Source organism: Drosophila ficusphila, unplaced genomic scaffold (genome assembly GCF_018152265.1).
Source record: "Drosophila ficusphila isolate 14025-0441.05 unplaced genomic scaffold, ASM1815226v1 contig_106, whole genome shotgun sequence".
NCBI lineage: Eukaryota > Metazoa > Arthropoda > Insecta > Diptera > Drosophilidae > Drosophila > Drosophila ficusphila.
In genome coordinates this window covers 8721225-8739259 of record NW_025063993.1, presented here as the reverse complement: position 1 = coordinate 8739259, position 18035 = coordinate 8721225, and the positions used below count along the sequence as shown (strand labels likewise).

The window sequence follows — 18035 nt, the reverse complement described above, 5'->3', positions numbered from 1 at the left end:
CTATGGATGGACACTATAAAATCAATTAAAGTTAATGGCTCCAATGCCCTGGATGCGATGCACAAAAGAAGTGGACACTTTTGTGGAGGGGGAACCACTATCTTTGGTCAGACCATCTATGTAATGCAATTACTTTCGATATGTTTATAAAGTTATAAAGTTTAATATCTTGCTATTGAGGGGAGATAAGCCACTATTGATCAGAAATTAATTTTCAAATAGCTTAAAGTGAAACTTTTGTTCTGGTTTTTGCTCAGACTTCTATCCTTGAATTTTTGCAGATGAAGACTTTTGCTGTGGTTTGCAATCGCCCGATATGGCAACTAATCAAAATGCACGGAGACCACATAATCGCGGTTGGTGTCTTCCAAAATATATAGTAAAATGGATGCACTAATTCTTAGTGATTTTAAGTTTCATAAATTCATAAAGCACTTTACGTAATTAAAACTTTGAGTTTAAATTGGGGTACTCAATAATTAGTTAGTTCTTTACTTTCTTCTGTAACTTATTTTGTAGCACTTTCTTTTTATCTGGTCATTGGTAGTTCGAACTTTTTTTCTTTCTCCCGGCACATCTTTCCAATTTCAATAAAATGTATGTTAAGTAGACCGCCTTTGTGTACACCTAAATCCTTTTTTAATAGGCACTCTGACGGTGAACGTGAACGTGCTGCTCCTGAGCTTAGCATCGCCCGACGAAAGCAGTTTGGTGAGTCCAAGGACGATTGAAAGTAATACCTTGATTTTTTGCTATATAAAAAAAAAACAATTTTACTTGCAGAAATACGAGGTGGAATTTCTGCTCAACCAGCAGTGGAACGATCCTCGACTGCAATATGGCAATAAGTCTCATTACGACTTCTTGAATGCCCTGCATCATCATGATAGCATCTGGACGCCGGATACGTATTTCATTATGCATGGCGACTTCAAGGATCCCATCATACCAATGCATTTCGCTTTAAGAATATTTCGGAACGGGACCATTACGTACGCAATGAGGTGTGTGTCGTTCGTCTGTAGTTCGTTTCGTTTCGGTAGCCCCCGATTTGAATATGAATGAATTTTTTATACAAAAAATGCGAGGAGGCGAGGAGGCGAGCAGACGAGGCCGGGCTAAGCGGCTTTAATGGCGCCAGAAAATGCAAATTTCGCTCAAAGTTCATATTCATTAGGGAGAGCAAGATGACAGGCAGAGCGGCAATATTTTTTTATTCTATCTACATTTTTGCTCTTGCTTCTTTTTGCTCAGTTTTCCACACTTTTCTCGCTGGCTGGCTGGCTAGTGGAAAATTTGAGCAAAGGGCACACGAAAATATGTAAGCTAGCCGGCAAACATACGAGGCCGTAATGAAAAATAGCGCAAGATATGGCGAAGGCAGCATACAGAAGTATAGGAATATGAGTAAAATGCTGAAAAAAACAGAAAAAGAGAAAGTAGGTATGTAAATATTTGGCCAGGTACAAAGTACATATATCCAGACTCCTGGCCAGCGGGAAATTCAGGTTGTATGCTGTTTGCTGGGAGCAAAAAAAAAGGAGAAACTTTTTACAATATGGCCAGCATTTGTTGGATGGCCATGTTTGTCTTTCTTACCCCTTTTCTCGCCCGTGCTCTCCACTTTTTCCCCAACTTGTCTGCATTTTTAATTCAACAGAACTTTTCCAATTGACTGCATAGCGGAAAAGTGTCGTCCAGCAATTAAAATAAGTTGCAGTTGCCATTTACTTTGCCAGCTTTTTCTGGTCCAGCATTTCCCTTTTGCTGTTTGCATAGCCGACAAGGGGAAACGTCGGGAAAACTTGCTGGAAAAGCGACAGCGACACGGAGTGGAAAATTATGAATTGATGCTCCCGAACAAAGCGTGATATTAAGTGGCAAAGACAAGCATGAAATTGCTCGAGGAGAAAATTCAAAGAATTAAAAGGTCAAAAATGTTTTACGACTGCCGCTCATCAAAAAACATTTGAAAAATAATTAAAAGCTTAGATAAAACATGAGTTGTGTGTGTTTATGTCGATTTGCATTTCATTCTTAGCTACATAAATAATATTATATGAGCAAGTCAAGGATTTTCAAGTACAATATTTGCCAAAAACCTCCGGGCAATAAATTTAATCTCTTAAGAACATTAAAGTGAGTTAAATAAACGGGCGGGTATAAAATGGTTTATTTCATAATTAAAGTTAAAGTTTGTTAATTGGGTCAGTTTAAATTAAAACGTTTGTTGTGGCATTTTCCTTTCAGACGTCACCTAATTTTATCCTGCCAGGGAAGTCTTCACATATTTCCATTCGACGATCCAAAGTGTTCCTTCTCCATGGAGAGCAGTAAGTAAAACAATATTTATTTGTATAATTGTTATAAAATCGAAAGATGGAGGGTATTCAAATTAATTTAAAAAGTTCAACCTGTGTTAGTCAAATGAAAATATTCCCTCCAATCATTTTAATTTTAAGCATGAAGATGTCAAAAACAAATGTTGAGAGCCAAGTATTTTTTAAATAATGCCATTGAATAGCCAACGAATAGGATTAATGTTCAAACAATGTGACAATTGCAAAGTGCTGAGAGGGAACCTCAAGATGTTGATGTTCCGATTTTCTGATGATAAAAAGATGGGCAGGCGAGCGTGTTGACTGCCACTCAGGGGAAATCTTTGCTTCCATCTGCATTCTGTCGAGTGTTCGGTTGTGGGTGTGTGTGTGTTTATGCAACAATGGGGGGCCTGAAGGGGCGTGGCAGAATCAGAAGGAGCAGGAGGAGGACAAAAGCTGACAAAGTGACTAACAAGGCTGACTGGATGCCACACAGACAGAAAGACTGAGGGACAGACAGACAGTCAGGCTTGTTCTGGGCTTTTTGTCTTTACATTGTTTTCGAAAAGTTGTTTCCGGTTGCCAACCCTCTTGGAAACATCGGCTAAGAACGTGAGCAACATCGTAAATTACTTTGAGAGGATGATGATGTCGCTTCCCGCCGAGATTTTCATCTACGAGTGCGGGAAGCATCCATCGAAGTGTTGTGCCTTTTGTCGTGGCTTGTTTGTCAAATATGATTTAATTTGCCGAGTCTGCGGCTCCCAAACCCTGACAAATGGCCCAGACAATATGCATTTGTGTATGCCCGCCTATTTACATTAATCTAATTAATTAATGATGGGATGACGGGGATGAGGGGCTTACTTGGCACTTGAGCATGTAATCTAATTGAGCAAGTCAGTCATTTAAGTCATGTTTCTCTTGTTTTTATTCTGCTCAGTTTCCTATGAGGAGGCGCAAATCAAGTACGTCTGGAAAAACGATGAGGACACCCTGAGGAAAAGCCCTTCGCTGACCACATTAAACGCCTACTTGATCAAGAATCAGACGACGGCCTGCGATCAGAACAGCTGGAGAGGTAAGTCATTGGGAGCTCAGCTCGACTCGATTGCCAATCACTTCATTTGCTTATACTTTGTATTAGCCAAAGAAATTATATAACTGGGATACTTTTTGCTCTTTAGTAATCGTAGTGTTTTCTGGTAACATGGTACATATTTTCTTTATTCAACATACAAAAAGGCGTATTCGAAACAATTATTTTAGGTTTCCTACCAAACGGACCTTCTCAGTTTAGTTCTCCATTCTTTGGCTTGGCTTTTAAAGTTGATTTTCTCTTGATTTTCTTTCGTAGTCTCAGATTCCGGCTAGACTTGCTTTTGCAGCTTTTACATTTTAGCAAAGAATCTACAAAAATGAATCCAACGCCTATCTAATGGTCTACTCTTTGTCTACCTTCCCGCTCCTCCAATCTCTTATCAAAAACGCTACAAAAAAAACAACCAACCAACAAACAAAAAATATCCACAAAACCAAAACAAAACAAATAATGCCCCTAGGGAACTACAGCTGTCTTAGGGTCGATTTAATCTTTACCAGAGATCGTGCATTCTATTTCACCACCGTTTTTATACCCGGCATTATATTGGTGACGTCATCCTTTATAACTTTCTGGCTAGAATGGAATGCCGTGCCAGCTAGATCGATGATAGGTAACAATACCAAAAAAAATACCAACCAACCAATCAAACAAAACAACCATAACCAATTTTTGCCCTCGCTCTCTCTCTCTCTCACACTAAACCAAAACCAAACCAAAAAAAATATATATACTCTTAATTAAAATATGTACTTTTAAGAATTTAACCGAACCAAAAATCAATTTTGTACGCCATTGAGAATTGATTTACTTTCCGCCTTTCGTAGCATTTGCCTTTTTCGATTGCCCTTCTGTAATGTAATTTGTACAATTTTATGATTTCTGATTGTCACTTTTCCATTTCATTTCAATGCGGCCAAAGTAGTAGCAAAAAAATTTGAAATACAGTGCCCACCCAAAGTATGCCCACACCGAACAAGATCTTAGAGTTTAAGGATTGCTGCATGGGTTCTGTTCCTTGAATGATAGCCACCCACCCCACCCAAAAAATCTGGAAAGCAAAGCCCAAATTACCGAACCACCATTTAATTTATTCAAGTTTACATTTTTGTTCCGTTCTGAAATCAGAGTGTAGCTCAGCCACAAAGAAGCCAAAAATCGGGAAATAGTTTAGGCTAGCTTTAGGCCCTCAGATAATTAAATTCGTCCTCCTACCAAATAGGCCTCTCAATCTATCTCTTTCTCTCTCACTGTCTGTCTCTGTGTGTGTGCGTGTGTTAACCTCTGGCCGAATTTGCATAATTCCGGCCTTGTTTCTTAAGGTAATTACAGTTGCCTACAGGTCGAGTTGACATTTACCCGTGATCGTGCGTATTATTTTACAACCGTTTTCATACCTGGCATTATATTGGTCACCTCGTCGTTTATCACATTTTGGCTGGAATGGAATGCAGTCCCAGCCCGGGTTATGATCGGTACGTAGCTAAATCTAAAACCAACAAAAGAAACCAAAAACCAAAAGAAGTTCCAAATTCTCAATGAAGCAACTGAAAACTAAACCAAAAACAAAAATCGAAGTCTTCCAAAATCAATGAAAAACCAATCCAAATCACAATTTAGTCGTAAAACGAAATGTAGCTGTCCAGTAAGTTTTAGTCAAAATTTAAACGCAACCACGAGACAATTGGCCATGCATAAATAATATAGAAGTGTTTTTCCAGCTTAGAACAGCTTAGGAACATCTAACTCATTAAAATTCAAGTTTAGCTAGCCGCTCGATTTAAATGGATTCCTTTTTCATTTCGGTTCATTACTTGAACTGATTTAAGCAATGTTACTTTACTCATTTTGTTTTTTTTCGATTCCTGCACTCGTATTTGGTAAACGCCCAATTCCCTTAAGACCTTGTGCATTGCATGACTTCTTAACTTAAAATAGGCAACCCTTTAAGCTTTATTTTTCTAGAGAAGCTTTGGTAAAAACATTTACGAAACTGAAGCTTAATACTAACATCATGCTAAGGCTAAATAAATTTACTTTCAAGTAGATTAAAACACTTAAATTCAAAACAGAACAATATTTAAAACAAACATTAAAAAAACTTTAAATAATATAAAACATTTAATAACAAAAATCAAAGCAAACGCAAACCAAAAATATTAATAATAAAAAATAAATGAAAATAAAATAAAATATAAACAAATATAGAACCAACTGTTTCTTAAACTAATTCTGAAAAATATAAAAAATGTGTTGATGTGTCTGTATTTTGTCAAACCTTTAATTGAGCAGCACAAAAATAAATTGCTTTTTATAAAAGAGCTTTGCTATTCAATCTTTGTATTCAAAGTTAGAGCTGAATGCTTTCTATGGCCCACTTCCATAATTTTTCTTCACCTGCTTATGGTGAATGGAGCAAATCTAATGCAATTAGCACTCTCCATCCTGGTCAAGAGTGAGAAGCGAGAAAGGGAAATCTAAATGAAAATAATGAAAGCTTCGCAGAGGGAATGTCAGTCGAAACATCAGTGTCCTGCGTCGTTGGCAGCTGCTCCTGGACAGGAGGCACCGAAAAAGGGACACGGCCGCTTCCTGGTTTTCGCCACGAATTGTGTTATCCACATCCCTGCGATGACGATGATGATGAGAATGACGTGGAGCGGGGGCCACAACACACATGATGATTTATGCATAAGCCATATGGCCAACATGGACTAGCCAAATAGAACAGAGAGCTCTCTGTGCGTGTAATGCAGAAACTACATACAAAGTAGGGACAGAGATGGAAGACCAGATGGGGATTATAAAAGGCTTAGTGCTCGACTTGACTTTAAATTGCAGGAAAATATGTGCACAGAGAATAAATACACCAAGAGTTGGTCATCAGTTTGAGTTTGGGCTGCAAAGGGAATAGTTTATCATACAATATTATTTCGTAGTATGCTAAATCAGTTAGGTTTAGAATAAGTTTGTATTGCAACCAAAGTTGGAGATGATTAAACAGACATAAGTAAGTTATAGGTTTAAACAACAAAACGACATGATCTTTAACAATTTTTCTAGTAATAATGCACTTGACAAAACGCTAGCAAAGCACTCAAATAGCTTTCTGAAAATCGAAAAGAGAAAGATAATTCCATTTCTGGCTGGCATTGTCTGCCCGAAGGAAATACAATCAAACGACATTTCAGTGACAAAAGGAAACTAAATAAATAAATAGTCAAAAAAGGGCGAAGTGGCTGAAGGCAAGCGATGCCGTTTTGTAAGTCAAAGTGCCGACGTTGCATGCATTTTGCAGCAGCTCCTTTTAGCGTGGCAGCATCTCCTTGCCTCATTTGTGACCCGCTCGACGCTCCAGCTTTTCCTCGAAGCATTTTCAGTCGATTGCAGCGCCGGGATTTCCTATATTTTCCCCTTTTCCTTTTTGAAGAGTGTAGGGCGGAAACCGAAACGCTGGCAAATTGAAAATCGATGGAGTTCGTGGATACAGCGAGGCGAGAGCTCCTTGCTGCATACCAAACTAGTTAAATTCCATTGCACTCAAGCCAGCTGGCGAGTTGTTGACGCAACTAATTAGGCAGCCAAGATTGATAATGTCGCAATCCCCGCTTCATCCGCCAATTGCATTCTTATGTCGACCAGACATGAGCTGAATAATTAATTAAAATGCCAGCATTATCCCTGATTAATTTGATTTGGAGTCTCGCTTCGGCCAATGGGGAAAAACCTGATTAATGAAGCAAGAAATATAGTATTTGCAGCGTCATAAAATATTCATGAAAGAGAAGAACTTTACAGCATTGTGATTGATTAAATTAATGCAAATGTAATTGCGTTTATTGTGCAAAAGCTTTTAAGGTTAACAGAAAGCAATAAACATTAAAAATGAATAGCAATAAATAATTTTATTACTTTCTCATAAATAAAAAACGATTAAATGATTGAAAAACCATAAATCAGCGGAAAAAAATAAAACACAAACAAAAGCAACCAACCGAATGCTTAGAAATATTTCGCCTTTTCAACTCAGTAGTTTTGTTTACTTTTCTTTAGCTTTTGCACATTTTATGAACCACAAAATAAAACCCAACAAATGAAACAAAAACAAATTATGACATAACGACTAACGCCCGGATCCCGGACGCATAAAATTAAAACTAAAATCTTTTGTACATATGCCAAAACTAATTAAACAAGTCAACTAAACGCCACCAAAAACATACCACATACTGCCATTCCGCCCAAAAAACACCCGTTTGCCCCGCCCCCAAAGCCCCAAAAAGTATGCAATGCTTTTCTAATTACGTGTCAAATGGCTAATGCAAGTTTCTCTACAATCCGCAATCCACATTTGCCAACTTTAAACGACCTGCTCTCAACTTGAACAACATGAACAACTTGAACAACGCGAAGGCGTGACAACAATGCTGAATTTCTTCACTACCTCGAACGGTTTCCGGAGCACTCTGCCGGTTGTTTCTAATTTGACGGCGATGAACGTGTGGGACGGCGTGTGCATGTGCTTCATCTACGCCTCCCTGCTGGAGTTCGTCTGCGTCAATTATGTGGGGCGAAAGCGGCCCCTGCACAACGTCGTCTATCGTCCCGGCGAGAATCCCGTAACACAGGTAAATTAAATAATCATTTAATCCAATTCACACCCAGGCAGCCCCGCCCCAACCGAAAAAAAAGCTAATTTCGTATGCATTTTGAAAGCAATTAAATATGAATTTTACATGAGCGTGCAAAGCCAACCAAATATACCTATACTATATATATATATACTATACTATATAAACCAAACAAACCAAGCAAATGAAATAAAAATGGAACACACAGCGAACACAACAACCAACATTCGTACTATATAAGTTATTCAAGTTATTTGTTCTTCCTTTGTTTAAGAAGCCAGAAACACCTGAGCCCAAAGTCATACAACAGAAAAATCTATATATATATATATATATGAAAACTCAGTCAAAACAAATTCGATTACCGCCATTGTGTTGCGTCCCTCTCTCTTTCTCTCTCTCTCTGTCTATCTCTCCCTCTCTCTCTATCCGTCTATATATCTTCCTTTATCTATCTGCGTATACCCGAAATACCCTTTTGATCACCTATCCGTGTACTGTCCAGTCTTATTTGTCGGTCTTTAGTTGATAGAACCATTGCCATATTTACATTATCAACAACAAAATGCTCGCTATAAAAACTCACTTTGTGTTGATCCCGAACTTAGCATTTTGTACAACAACTTTTTAAAACTATCCTACTAAACGTAACTTTGTGTGTCCTTCGAATAACTAAGAGATTTAAACCGAACGTGTTTCCCTTTGATTTTTGTCCACACATTTCTTTTTTGATTTTGACTTTTGTCCAACCTCAAGATACTGTCTATGTATGTGTAATAATTGTGCCAATGCTCAGTTGTATTATTTGTTTGCATTTTTATTAACCAATCCAATCGAAGTGATAAATGCCAACAGCCCATCCTCCCTTTACGATAGAAATCTATACATTTATTTCTGTTATGTTTTAATTATTTTCTAAGTGTTGTATAATACAATCGTTCGCAAGGAAACAATGCGTTTATTCATCTCCGATTAGTTTGCAAATATTAAACAAAAAAAAAAATCAAACATAAAATGAACAATAATAATAAAACAATTGAAGCGTTTAACATGCCCGTAGGTAGGTATGTTTATGTTTTCATTAATTTCTATGAAAGCGAAGCAACAAAAACTAAAATTGATTTTACAAAATAAAAACAATAAAGTATGCATTTTGTTTTTACGTAGGCACTTTTCGAATTAAGAATAAATCGTTTAATAATGCACGTTAAGCATTTTTGTTTGATGTGATTTACGAACTTTAAATCCTTTTTAGTGGAATTAATTTAAGTGGATGATAGAAAAAAATCAATGAAATAACTAGATAACTCATAAATAAATTAAGCTGTAAAGCCACTTAAATCAATGCCATTTTTTTAGCCCCATGCATCATAAAAATACCTTATTTTCCAATAAGAAAACGCCACTAAAAGAGTCAAATGACGTAAGCGAAACTATAAAAAATCGAACATTGTTCCCAATTTTAGTGATATGCAACTATTCGATTAACCACCAGCCAAATTTAATTTATTCTCGAAATTAGCAGCTAAGTGAGAACAAACAAAGACAAAAACCAAAACTAAACCCAAACAAACCAAATGACAACCAAACCAAACTTAAAGTGTGTTTTGAGTATGAACATTGTATTGTGTACATTTTTGCAGCGTCTTCCAGCAGTACTAAGCAGGATCGGAGTAATTCTTGCAAGTCCTTTGGTAAGCTATCAACCACAACTCATGCACCACCCCGCCCCGCCCCCCTTGAGAAAACCAGAAAACTATAACAAAACCATTTAGCAGCAAACAGCAGCAATAAACCAACTAAAAACACACACACACAATCCAACTCTGAAACACACACCCACACACACACACACACTGGTACACCCCCGAGTCCTTTTTCCCCCTTCTCCCGACCAAACAGCGAAAAGTAAACCTAAGACAAAAAAAATGGCATGCGAATTTCGCTTTGATGAAATGCATTGAGAAAGTTTTGTTTCGATTTTGGTTTTTGTGTTTCCCAAAACAACAGAGTTTCATTTAATTTTCGAGCCAAACGGAAAACCAATGAAAATAACAATAACTATAATTCAAATTTAAATAATTACCTAGTAGATTCGCACTCGCTTTCAATGTATATAACTCCATATTTACTACAATAATTATTTCCATAATTTACTTACAATTATTTGTTTTTTTTTTATCCAACCATAAACAAACTCGTAATGTACTTAAACACCTGACAGCCAATTCTATGCGTACATGATATGCGTAGCTTAATTGTTTTTGAAGAATCTGTTTCACACAACCAACAGCAGAAACGACAACTACAGCCACAACATATAAAAACTCATGATGAAAAATAAATGAAAAAAAAAACGATATATATTAATAAAACACACTTTAAGGTCACTTACAATTGGGAAAAATGTTACGAGAGAAAATTGTAACAAAAAAGCGAAAAAAAGATTACCAATTAATATGGAAAAATATTCTTTCTCTTCTTACTTATACGAAAAAAATGTTATCGGAAAAGCTATAAATCAATTTTGTTATTTGTCCCTGATTTACATTTTAATTTTAGTAAATGAAATTTGCCTTAAAAAAATACATTTGAATTAAGTTCTTTATTGATTTTCTGACACGCCCTCCACCACTTATAAAACAAATATTTCTTTCGTTTACTCGAATAAAAAAACCAAAAGATATATGGTGCCGGAAATGTTGGCCACTATTATTTATGGTACAAGTACTAACAAGTAGTAGCTGAAGCATTTGCGTTTTTGGTTATTTTGTGTTGTCTGTGTTCGCTTGAAAGCTTTTTGTTTAGGCGAATAGTTTTAGTGCATTTTGTGCATCTGTATGTTTGTCAATGAATATATAAAAAACACTCATTCAATTTACATACGAGACACCGAAACCATCGTTGAATGCTTTTATGGGTATATTTTCGTATAGCAACAAAAAGAAAACATAAGAACTAAGCAAACAGTGCATAAACTGAGCACTTTTCTTTGTCACAAAAGATAGTATTTGAAAAGTATAAGAGATATTTTTTATAAGCTTGTTTTATTAAATGGTAAGGTCTGTTTTTGCTTTTTTAAGTAAACGAGACAATTCCTTTAAATATCACCTTGCAATTTAAAGTATTTTGAGAGAATTTCTGCAATGCAAAAGGTAAAAATTTAAAATTGAATTTCGACGCAACTAGGGAAAGTTAATTAATATGGTATTACTTAACCAAACTGACTAACCTTTTCACAACAACCGCTTGAGTCCAAGTAACCTCTCTTGATAATGCCCATCAATTAACCCAATTACTTGTGTGGCCTTCGATTATCCTGACTAAAACCACCTGTGTGTCTCTCTCCGAAAATTGTCTTTCTCTTCCTCGCGTTCAAACAAACCAAACCAAACCAAAAAAAAAAAAATAGAACACTATAAAGAAACCAAAGCTCAGAACCAATCCAAAACAAAAAACTATCCCCATTGAACCAACCTGCTCTGTAGGAAATAATCGAACGCGAATTTCATGCCGCTTTTGTCCTCCGAAAAGGCAAGTGCCGCTGCCACGCCGGCCATGTCGATGATGGGCGGTGCCACGCCCATGTCCGGTGGCACACCGGCCGCCTCCTCCTCGGTGGCCACGGCCACGCCCGGAACCCCAAGGACCGCCGATCCGGAGGAGTTCTTCGGCGGCGGAATGCGATGGCAGGAGGCGCACGGCGGCATCATTGGAGCTGCGGTTCAAAACTTGCGGGCACGCTCGATAAAACGGAAGGCGGCCAGAAGTCCCTCCACCTCCATATCGCCCAATCCCAGTGGCAAAGCCACTGAGCACATATACGAAGAGCCCGCCTCCAGTGCCACCAACACCAAGGTGAAGTTCAAGGACGAGTTGAAGGAGGAGCCGGAGTCCCTGGCCCTCCGTCGATCGGTGGCCACCAGTACACCGGCCCTGGTCGTGAGGATCGAGGCCGAAACCGATCAGGATGGGGAAGCGAAACCCCAGCAGGATATGGAAATGACCGAGAGGCAGTTGTCCTTGCCACAGAAACCGCCGCGCAGGAAGCCTTCACGCTCCAATTCACCAGCATCCATTTACAGCGATGCCTTCGAGACTGCGGAAACTACAGTGAGTAAAGGACATACCAAAAAACGCTCCCGAAAACTAACAAAAAATTAAACCACCTAAGAAGAAAAAAAAACGCATTCATTCTTGTTGTTGTTGCTTGCACAACCGACTAATAACTTATAACTAACCATAACAATGTACAAAAAAATAGAAAATAAAAAGCCGGAGCCAAAGAAAAACGTCAGCAAGAAGAAAGTTGGCCCCAAGGCGAACAGCAAAGTTCGTCCCTTAACAAACTTGATTGCCTGCGGTTATTTTGATTGCCGTTTTGCCTTTTGCCAAACAAAAAATGAAATCACCCACAAAATGCACCCAAACACCCTCAAACACGCACCCCAAAAGTTGGATTTTTCTCCCAAACTTGCAATTGAACTTTTAATGAAAGACTAACAACGACTAACGAGAGTAACTGCATTAGACATGAGCGATTGGTGGCCAAAAGAAAACAAAGGGTTAAGCAATTAGGGCTAAAAGCCAGGTTGCTTCGCAAGTTGTCTTGCGAAATCAAATGCAAGCAACGCAGATGTTTTCTCAACTAATTACCCTTAGTTAAAGTGTTTTAGTCATTTACTTGGGGATAATATTGCTTCAGGTTTAATGGGGTTTGATGTCTTAAATCTTTAGTATTATAGTTTAAGCAAAAAAGAAAATATATATTTCTTCATTTTATTTGCTATATGCAGTAATAAGCAATTTTGAAAAATTTAAACTCTTATTTTGTTTTCCACTTTAGAAATCAAATTTTATAAATTGGCAAGTAGAATTACAGCTCATTAATTGTAAAAACTTTAGAGTTCTTTAGAAATTTAAACCACTCGACTTCACTTTCAATGGTAAGATTTGCAAGCGATTGCCAGCGCATAAATCACAAAACTTTCCCCCCAAAAGCGGCCAAGTAAATCAAACTTATCGGAATGGAGGAGAAAACCGCCATCAAGATAGGAACGTCATAAACCAAATAAAACCAACGCAAGTGGGCGTGATGAAAAGCGGCAAAACTATTTTATGGGAAATTGTGAAACGCTGACGACGACTTCCGACAGCAGAAGCAGAACGCCAGGATACGCGGCCCATGAAGGAGTTGCAGCCAGTTGGCCAGAAAACGGAAAACCGTCAACAACAAGGTGGCTGGGAAAATGTTTTCCACCATTAGCATGTAAATTAAAAATGGTGTACGCGTTTAAATTGGCGCCCGGCCAGGTGGACATCAGGATGACTGTGCCGCAACAGGACAACATAATTATTCATGAGCGCCCCAAAGTGGAAAATGCCGTAATGAGCCCGAGAGCACCGGAAAAACCAACGACACGAGAATGAAACACAAACAAATGGCAGCGAAGGATGCGAAGGATGCGGCCCAAGGCAGAAAAGGAAAATGAAAATGAAAATGAAAATGAAAACGTGGATAAAAAAACGAAAATAAAACGCGTCGGTACATGCATCATAATAGCCGAAAATTTTCTCGAAAGGATGCGCAAAGATTTTCAGCGGAAAAGTTCGAGTCGCGGCTTTTTAAAGCAGACTTTTCCCTTTGGGAGTCTTATGCAAATTCGGAAAGTTCGGCGAAAAACTCACGAGGGAAGATACTTTTCCTTCACACTTTTCCTCGCCAATGCTAATTGCACTGGGCGTATAAATCTTCACTTGTCATACATTTTTCAAGTGTTTTTCACAGTATTGTGTTAATAAAATTAAATTGCCAAATAAGCAGTTTGGGGAGCACTTCGCATAAAGTATATAAGAAATCTTATTGTTTAGGAAATCTCGAATTTTTTAAGTACTTAAGATAAAAAGCGCTAGAATAATTTGACACTTTATTCTAAAAAAAAAACTTTCAAGAGCAAACAAATAATCGTTTTTGCCGCTCTTTGAATGTATAAACTAAGCAACAAACATATTTTTTACATATATAACAGACAATTCCAATACCCTTTGAATCATAGATCATTAAAAATGCCTTGTTGATTTTGTGGAAATTAACGAGAAGAAAAGTTCTGGCACAGCAAGCGGGCTTAATTTAGGTCAGCCACGTTATCCGGCTCTCTGGCTGCTTAAACACACCCGCATAATACATCTTACCTAAGTAACTGTTTCCTCCCAGCCCGTTTTCCCCATTTTCCCGACTTTTCCATTTTCGCAACCCCTTCGGCCACCTTTGGCTGCATTTGTGCACTCGGCAAATGCCCGCCAGCTGCTGGCAAACAAAGACAAGTCGGCTTCCACCGCCCGACTGCCCAGAAATCCCCCCGGAAAATCCCCTTGATTTTCCACCCCCACCCCTATACGTTTCCCTTGGTTCGTTGGCGTTTTCAGATGCAACTTGGTAGTAGTACGTGCCACAGTGGCTGCAATAAATTGTAGCATACTTGCCAGCGGACGCAGTTAATTTCTTAGCCTGCCACCTACGACCCCTTTGACTATTTATATACCGCTCACAAATTTTTGATGATAATTAAGCTAACAATTTACATGGAACAGAACTGTAATCAGAGTAGTTATGCAATTAAAACAATTACTCTGGTGTTTTTAAGCTCGAAAGAAACGTTTATGGAGTCCAACTTGTATTGTAAGATTTACCCAGTACACCTTTAGTTCGTTTTTAAATGTGTGCTTACATAGTAAACAGCCTGTATATAAAGTACTATACCAGTATGAAAGCTATAAGCTTTGTTGTGTTTTAACCCCAACACCTCTGCCTAGTATTGTCCTATATAGAGCACGCTTTAACCCACACAATAAAATGCACAAAACTCTACATAAAATTACCCAAACTAACCTCGTCTGAGTTCATTTCCAATCATTATATTCGTAATCATAACAAAATAAATGCATTCTACATCACACTGAACTTACAGTAAACACAACTAAACATTCTATTACTAAAACTAAATATATTTTTATTTGGTGTTTTTTTTATTTAAAAAATTCTCATCCCATTTAAGCCAAATTTAAGTTGAAACCCAGTTAATAATGAAAACACAGCAAAATTCTCATGCCATTCTCATATCAATCGAAATACAAAATTCTATACAAACTGCTATAGCTTAAACAAAAATAACAAATAAATAAAATACTGTACGTGCAAAAAAATATAGTAAAATTTGAATCAAATTTCAACAAATTTAATTAAATTGCGCTGTGGTTATAAATAGAATACCCCGTACTAAAATCGAATTTGCTCTTTTTTGCTTTTTCAACTGCTGCCAATGATATAAACATAAACAAATAATAATAACATTTAAAAGCCCGTAAGTATGCTGACTAACATAGCTTATACTGTTTTTCAATTCTTTTTGTAGTTCAAATTGTAAAAGCATTTGAAGCGCTTTTGTGACAAATTTCGTAGTGATACTTTTGTTAATTTCAATTACAATTTTTGTGCCACATGTTTAATAAACTTTAATAACTCAAATATTTTTCTACCTTTTTTCATATATTTATAACATACTTATACGCTTTTTGCTGGGTTTTTGCAAAAACGATATGCAAACAACCAAAATATAACCAAACTGCAACTGCCAAAACCAATTTTACGTTTTTTTCCGTATGCGTTTGTGTGTGTATGTATGTATGTGTAAATAACTCCTTTTTCACCAATTATATTTGACTTGTAAAATTGCCAACTTGTTTGCCAACCACCACTGTGGCTCAATGAAAATTAACGATTAAGTTTTTTAAATTTACCGCCGTCTATCAGGGCGAAAAGCGACGCGACGCCGGGGCACCGAATGAAATTGTGGCATGCACCACCTGCGGCGGCAGCAACAGTCCGTGCACCCATTCGGCGAATAATGGCTGTGCCACGGAGGTGAGATCATCCCTAGATATTCATAAATAAAATTATCCTAAAATTAGTTTCTCCAAAAATAATTTTATTGACTGTTAACTTAATAAAAAAGTATAGAAACTACATATGTAATTTTTTGAATTACAAATATTAAAATACAATTTTAAAATGGAGAAACTAATTTTCTTTTTTATTTGGAACAAATATTTACAACTTTTCATTTGTTTTACAGACCTGCTTCGTTCAAGTGAGGAAAAAAGAGCCACCACATCCAATTCGCGTGGCCAAGACGATCGATGTCATCGCTAGAATTACATTTCCAACTGCTTATGCCATTTTTCTGATATTCTTCTTTGTACACTATAAAGGATTTTCGTAAAATTAAGCAAAACCACTAACAAATAATGCATAAACATACATATATAGATACTTGAACACGCTAAATTGCCGAAGCAAAGCCAGAAGTGCAGAATGCATTATTCGTAAAGTAATTTGTAGAGAAACATGCAAACCGGACATGGAAACTCGTTTGCTAATTTCTAGGGCCTTGCAAAGTCATCTAATTTTAATGTAACAAAGGGAAACACAAAGTACATCTAATTACTCATTAACGATTATTTAAATGGCAACATGACAAAACCAGTGATAAAAACGTCAAAAGGAAAAATTAGTTTAAACTGAGTTGTTAACGGGGATAAAACAAAATGAATAAGTTGTTAATAATTAATATTTACGAAAGTTAAATTTATGCAAATGAGCAAACATACGAAAGAAACATTTTCGACTGCCTTTTTTAAAAATAGTAGAAACAAACAAAAAAAAACCAAAAAAAATACTTTAAATTAAATTTGCAAATTTTTGCATATGCTCGAAAATGCATTAGTTAATTATACCAACCAAAGAAACACTGTCTAGCAATTGTAATATATAATATTTAAACAATTTATTAAGCAAAGAAATTAATGCTGAAAGTACCAAAAACAAACACGATCCAAGAAGATAAAAAGACCTAGCCTATAATTATGAAATATGAAACGCAAACCAAACAGCTTTAAGGCTTTACCTATTTGAGTAGTCGAAAGGATGCAAACTGTTTATACACACACACATAGATGTTATATATTTACAAACAGCTCTAGTCAAATATTAAGAAATTAAAACCCAGTTTTGTTCTAATTCATTCGATGAGTTGAACCGCCTCCTCAAATGTCAAAGAGTAAACAAACAGATTAAACCAATTGTTAATCACCACACCGATTTTACGTTATGCTACACTGTATATAATATTTATTTAAATGTTTAGTTAAATTCTGTTTATTTTTGAATAAATGTTCAATTGATAAAATAAAAATTAACTCAATTGCATCACATAAATTGAAATGGAACCGCCGCAAAGTAGACCACAGAAAAAGCTTTCCTAAACATAAATTCAGGTGAAAAAAGAACAGAAAAAATTGGTTTTATATAAGTGTATAAAAACCAGTTATCAAATTTAATTATTTTACACCTTTAGATATTTATTTTGATTGATTCATCAACGCCTTTTTAAGTAGCAGCAGGAATTGCCTAAAAACTTTTATTAAAATACATATCAAAGCTCATAGAAGAAACACAAAAAGAAGCTAAAAAATATTTACAAAAAAATATATGACAAGAAACTTTATAGAACTCTCATAACTAGCTATAATGCATATGCCAACCCAACTATGAACTCACAAACTAACACCCAAGTATTTTAGATAAAATGTATGTCAACAAACGATCTGCGAATGTTTGTAGGACAATTAAAATATGTATTAACAAAACCCAAAAGATGCACGACCTAAAATTCAAACAAATTTAAACCTAAACCAAATTTAAACCTTGTGATAAATAACACAAAACAAACAAAAATTAAACGAACCTTTGCATACGAAATTTTATTGAAATTAATTGAGAGCAGGTTATTGAGGGCCACCGTTACCAATTGTTTAACAATATTAACTATATAGAACACAATATGCGTATACACAAAATGCTTTTTGCAAATAAATAAATTTATGAATTTAGAGATTTGTAGATTTTTTTGGGAAATTTCTTTT

General features: G+C 36.4%; 1 protein-coding gene across 25 annotated transcripts in view; it reads left to right on the top strand.

Annotated features, from left to right (window-relative positions):
- LOC108096319 (glutamate-gated chloride channel) overlaps window positions 1-17319 on the top strand; it is a 48758-nt gene extending 31439 nt beyond the window's left edge. For 13 of the 25 annotated variants that reach the window (XM_017197836.2, XM_017197832.2, XM_017197826.2 and 10 more), the window contains 11 exons: window positions 282-356; window positions 647-711; window positions 784-1004; window positions 2251-2333; window positions 3265-3402; window positions 3884-4036; window positions 7837-8051; window positions 9698-9748; window positions 11589-12167; window positions 15865-15975; window positions 16187-17319. In XM_017197836.2, coding sequence (XP_017053325.1) covers window positions 282-356; window positions 647-711; window positions 784-1004; window positions 2251-2333; window positions 3265-3402; window positions 3884-4036; window positions 7837-8051; window positions 9698-9748; window positions 11589-12167; window positions 15865-15975; window positions 16187-16333 — 1838 coding nt within the window. In that variant the 3' untranslated portion in view covers window positions 16334-17319. Of the gene's footprint in view, window positions 1-281; window positions 357-646; window positions 712-783; window positions 1005-2250; window positions 2334-3264; window positions 3403-3883; window positions 4037-4745; window positions 4899-7836; window positions 8052-9697; window positions 9749-11588; window positions 12532-14268; window positions 14272-15864; window positions 15976-16186 lie in introns of those variants that run through there. The other 12 variants (XM_017197838.2, XM_017197825.2, XM_017197844.2 and 9 more) reach the window with 9 other exon arrangements.
- Window positions 17320-18035: the final 716 nt, after the last annotated feature.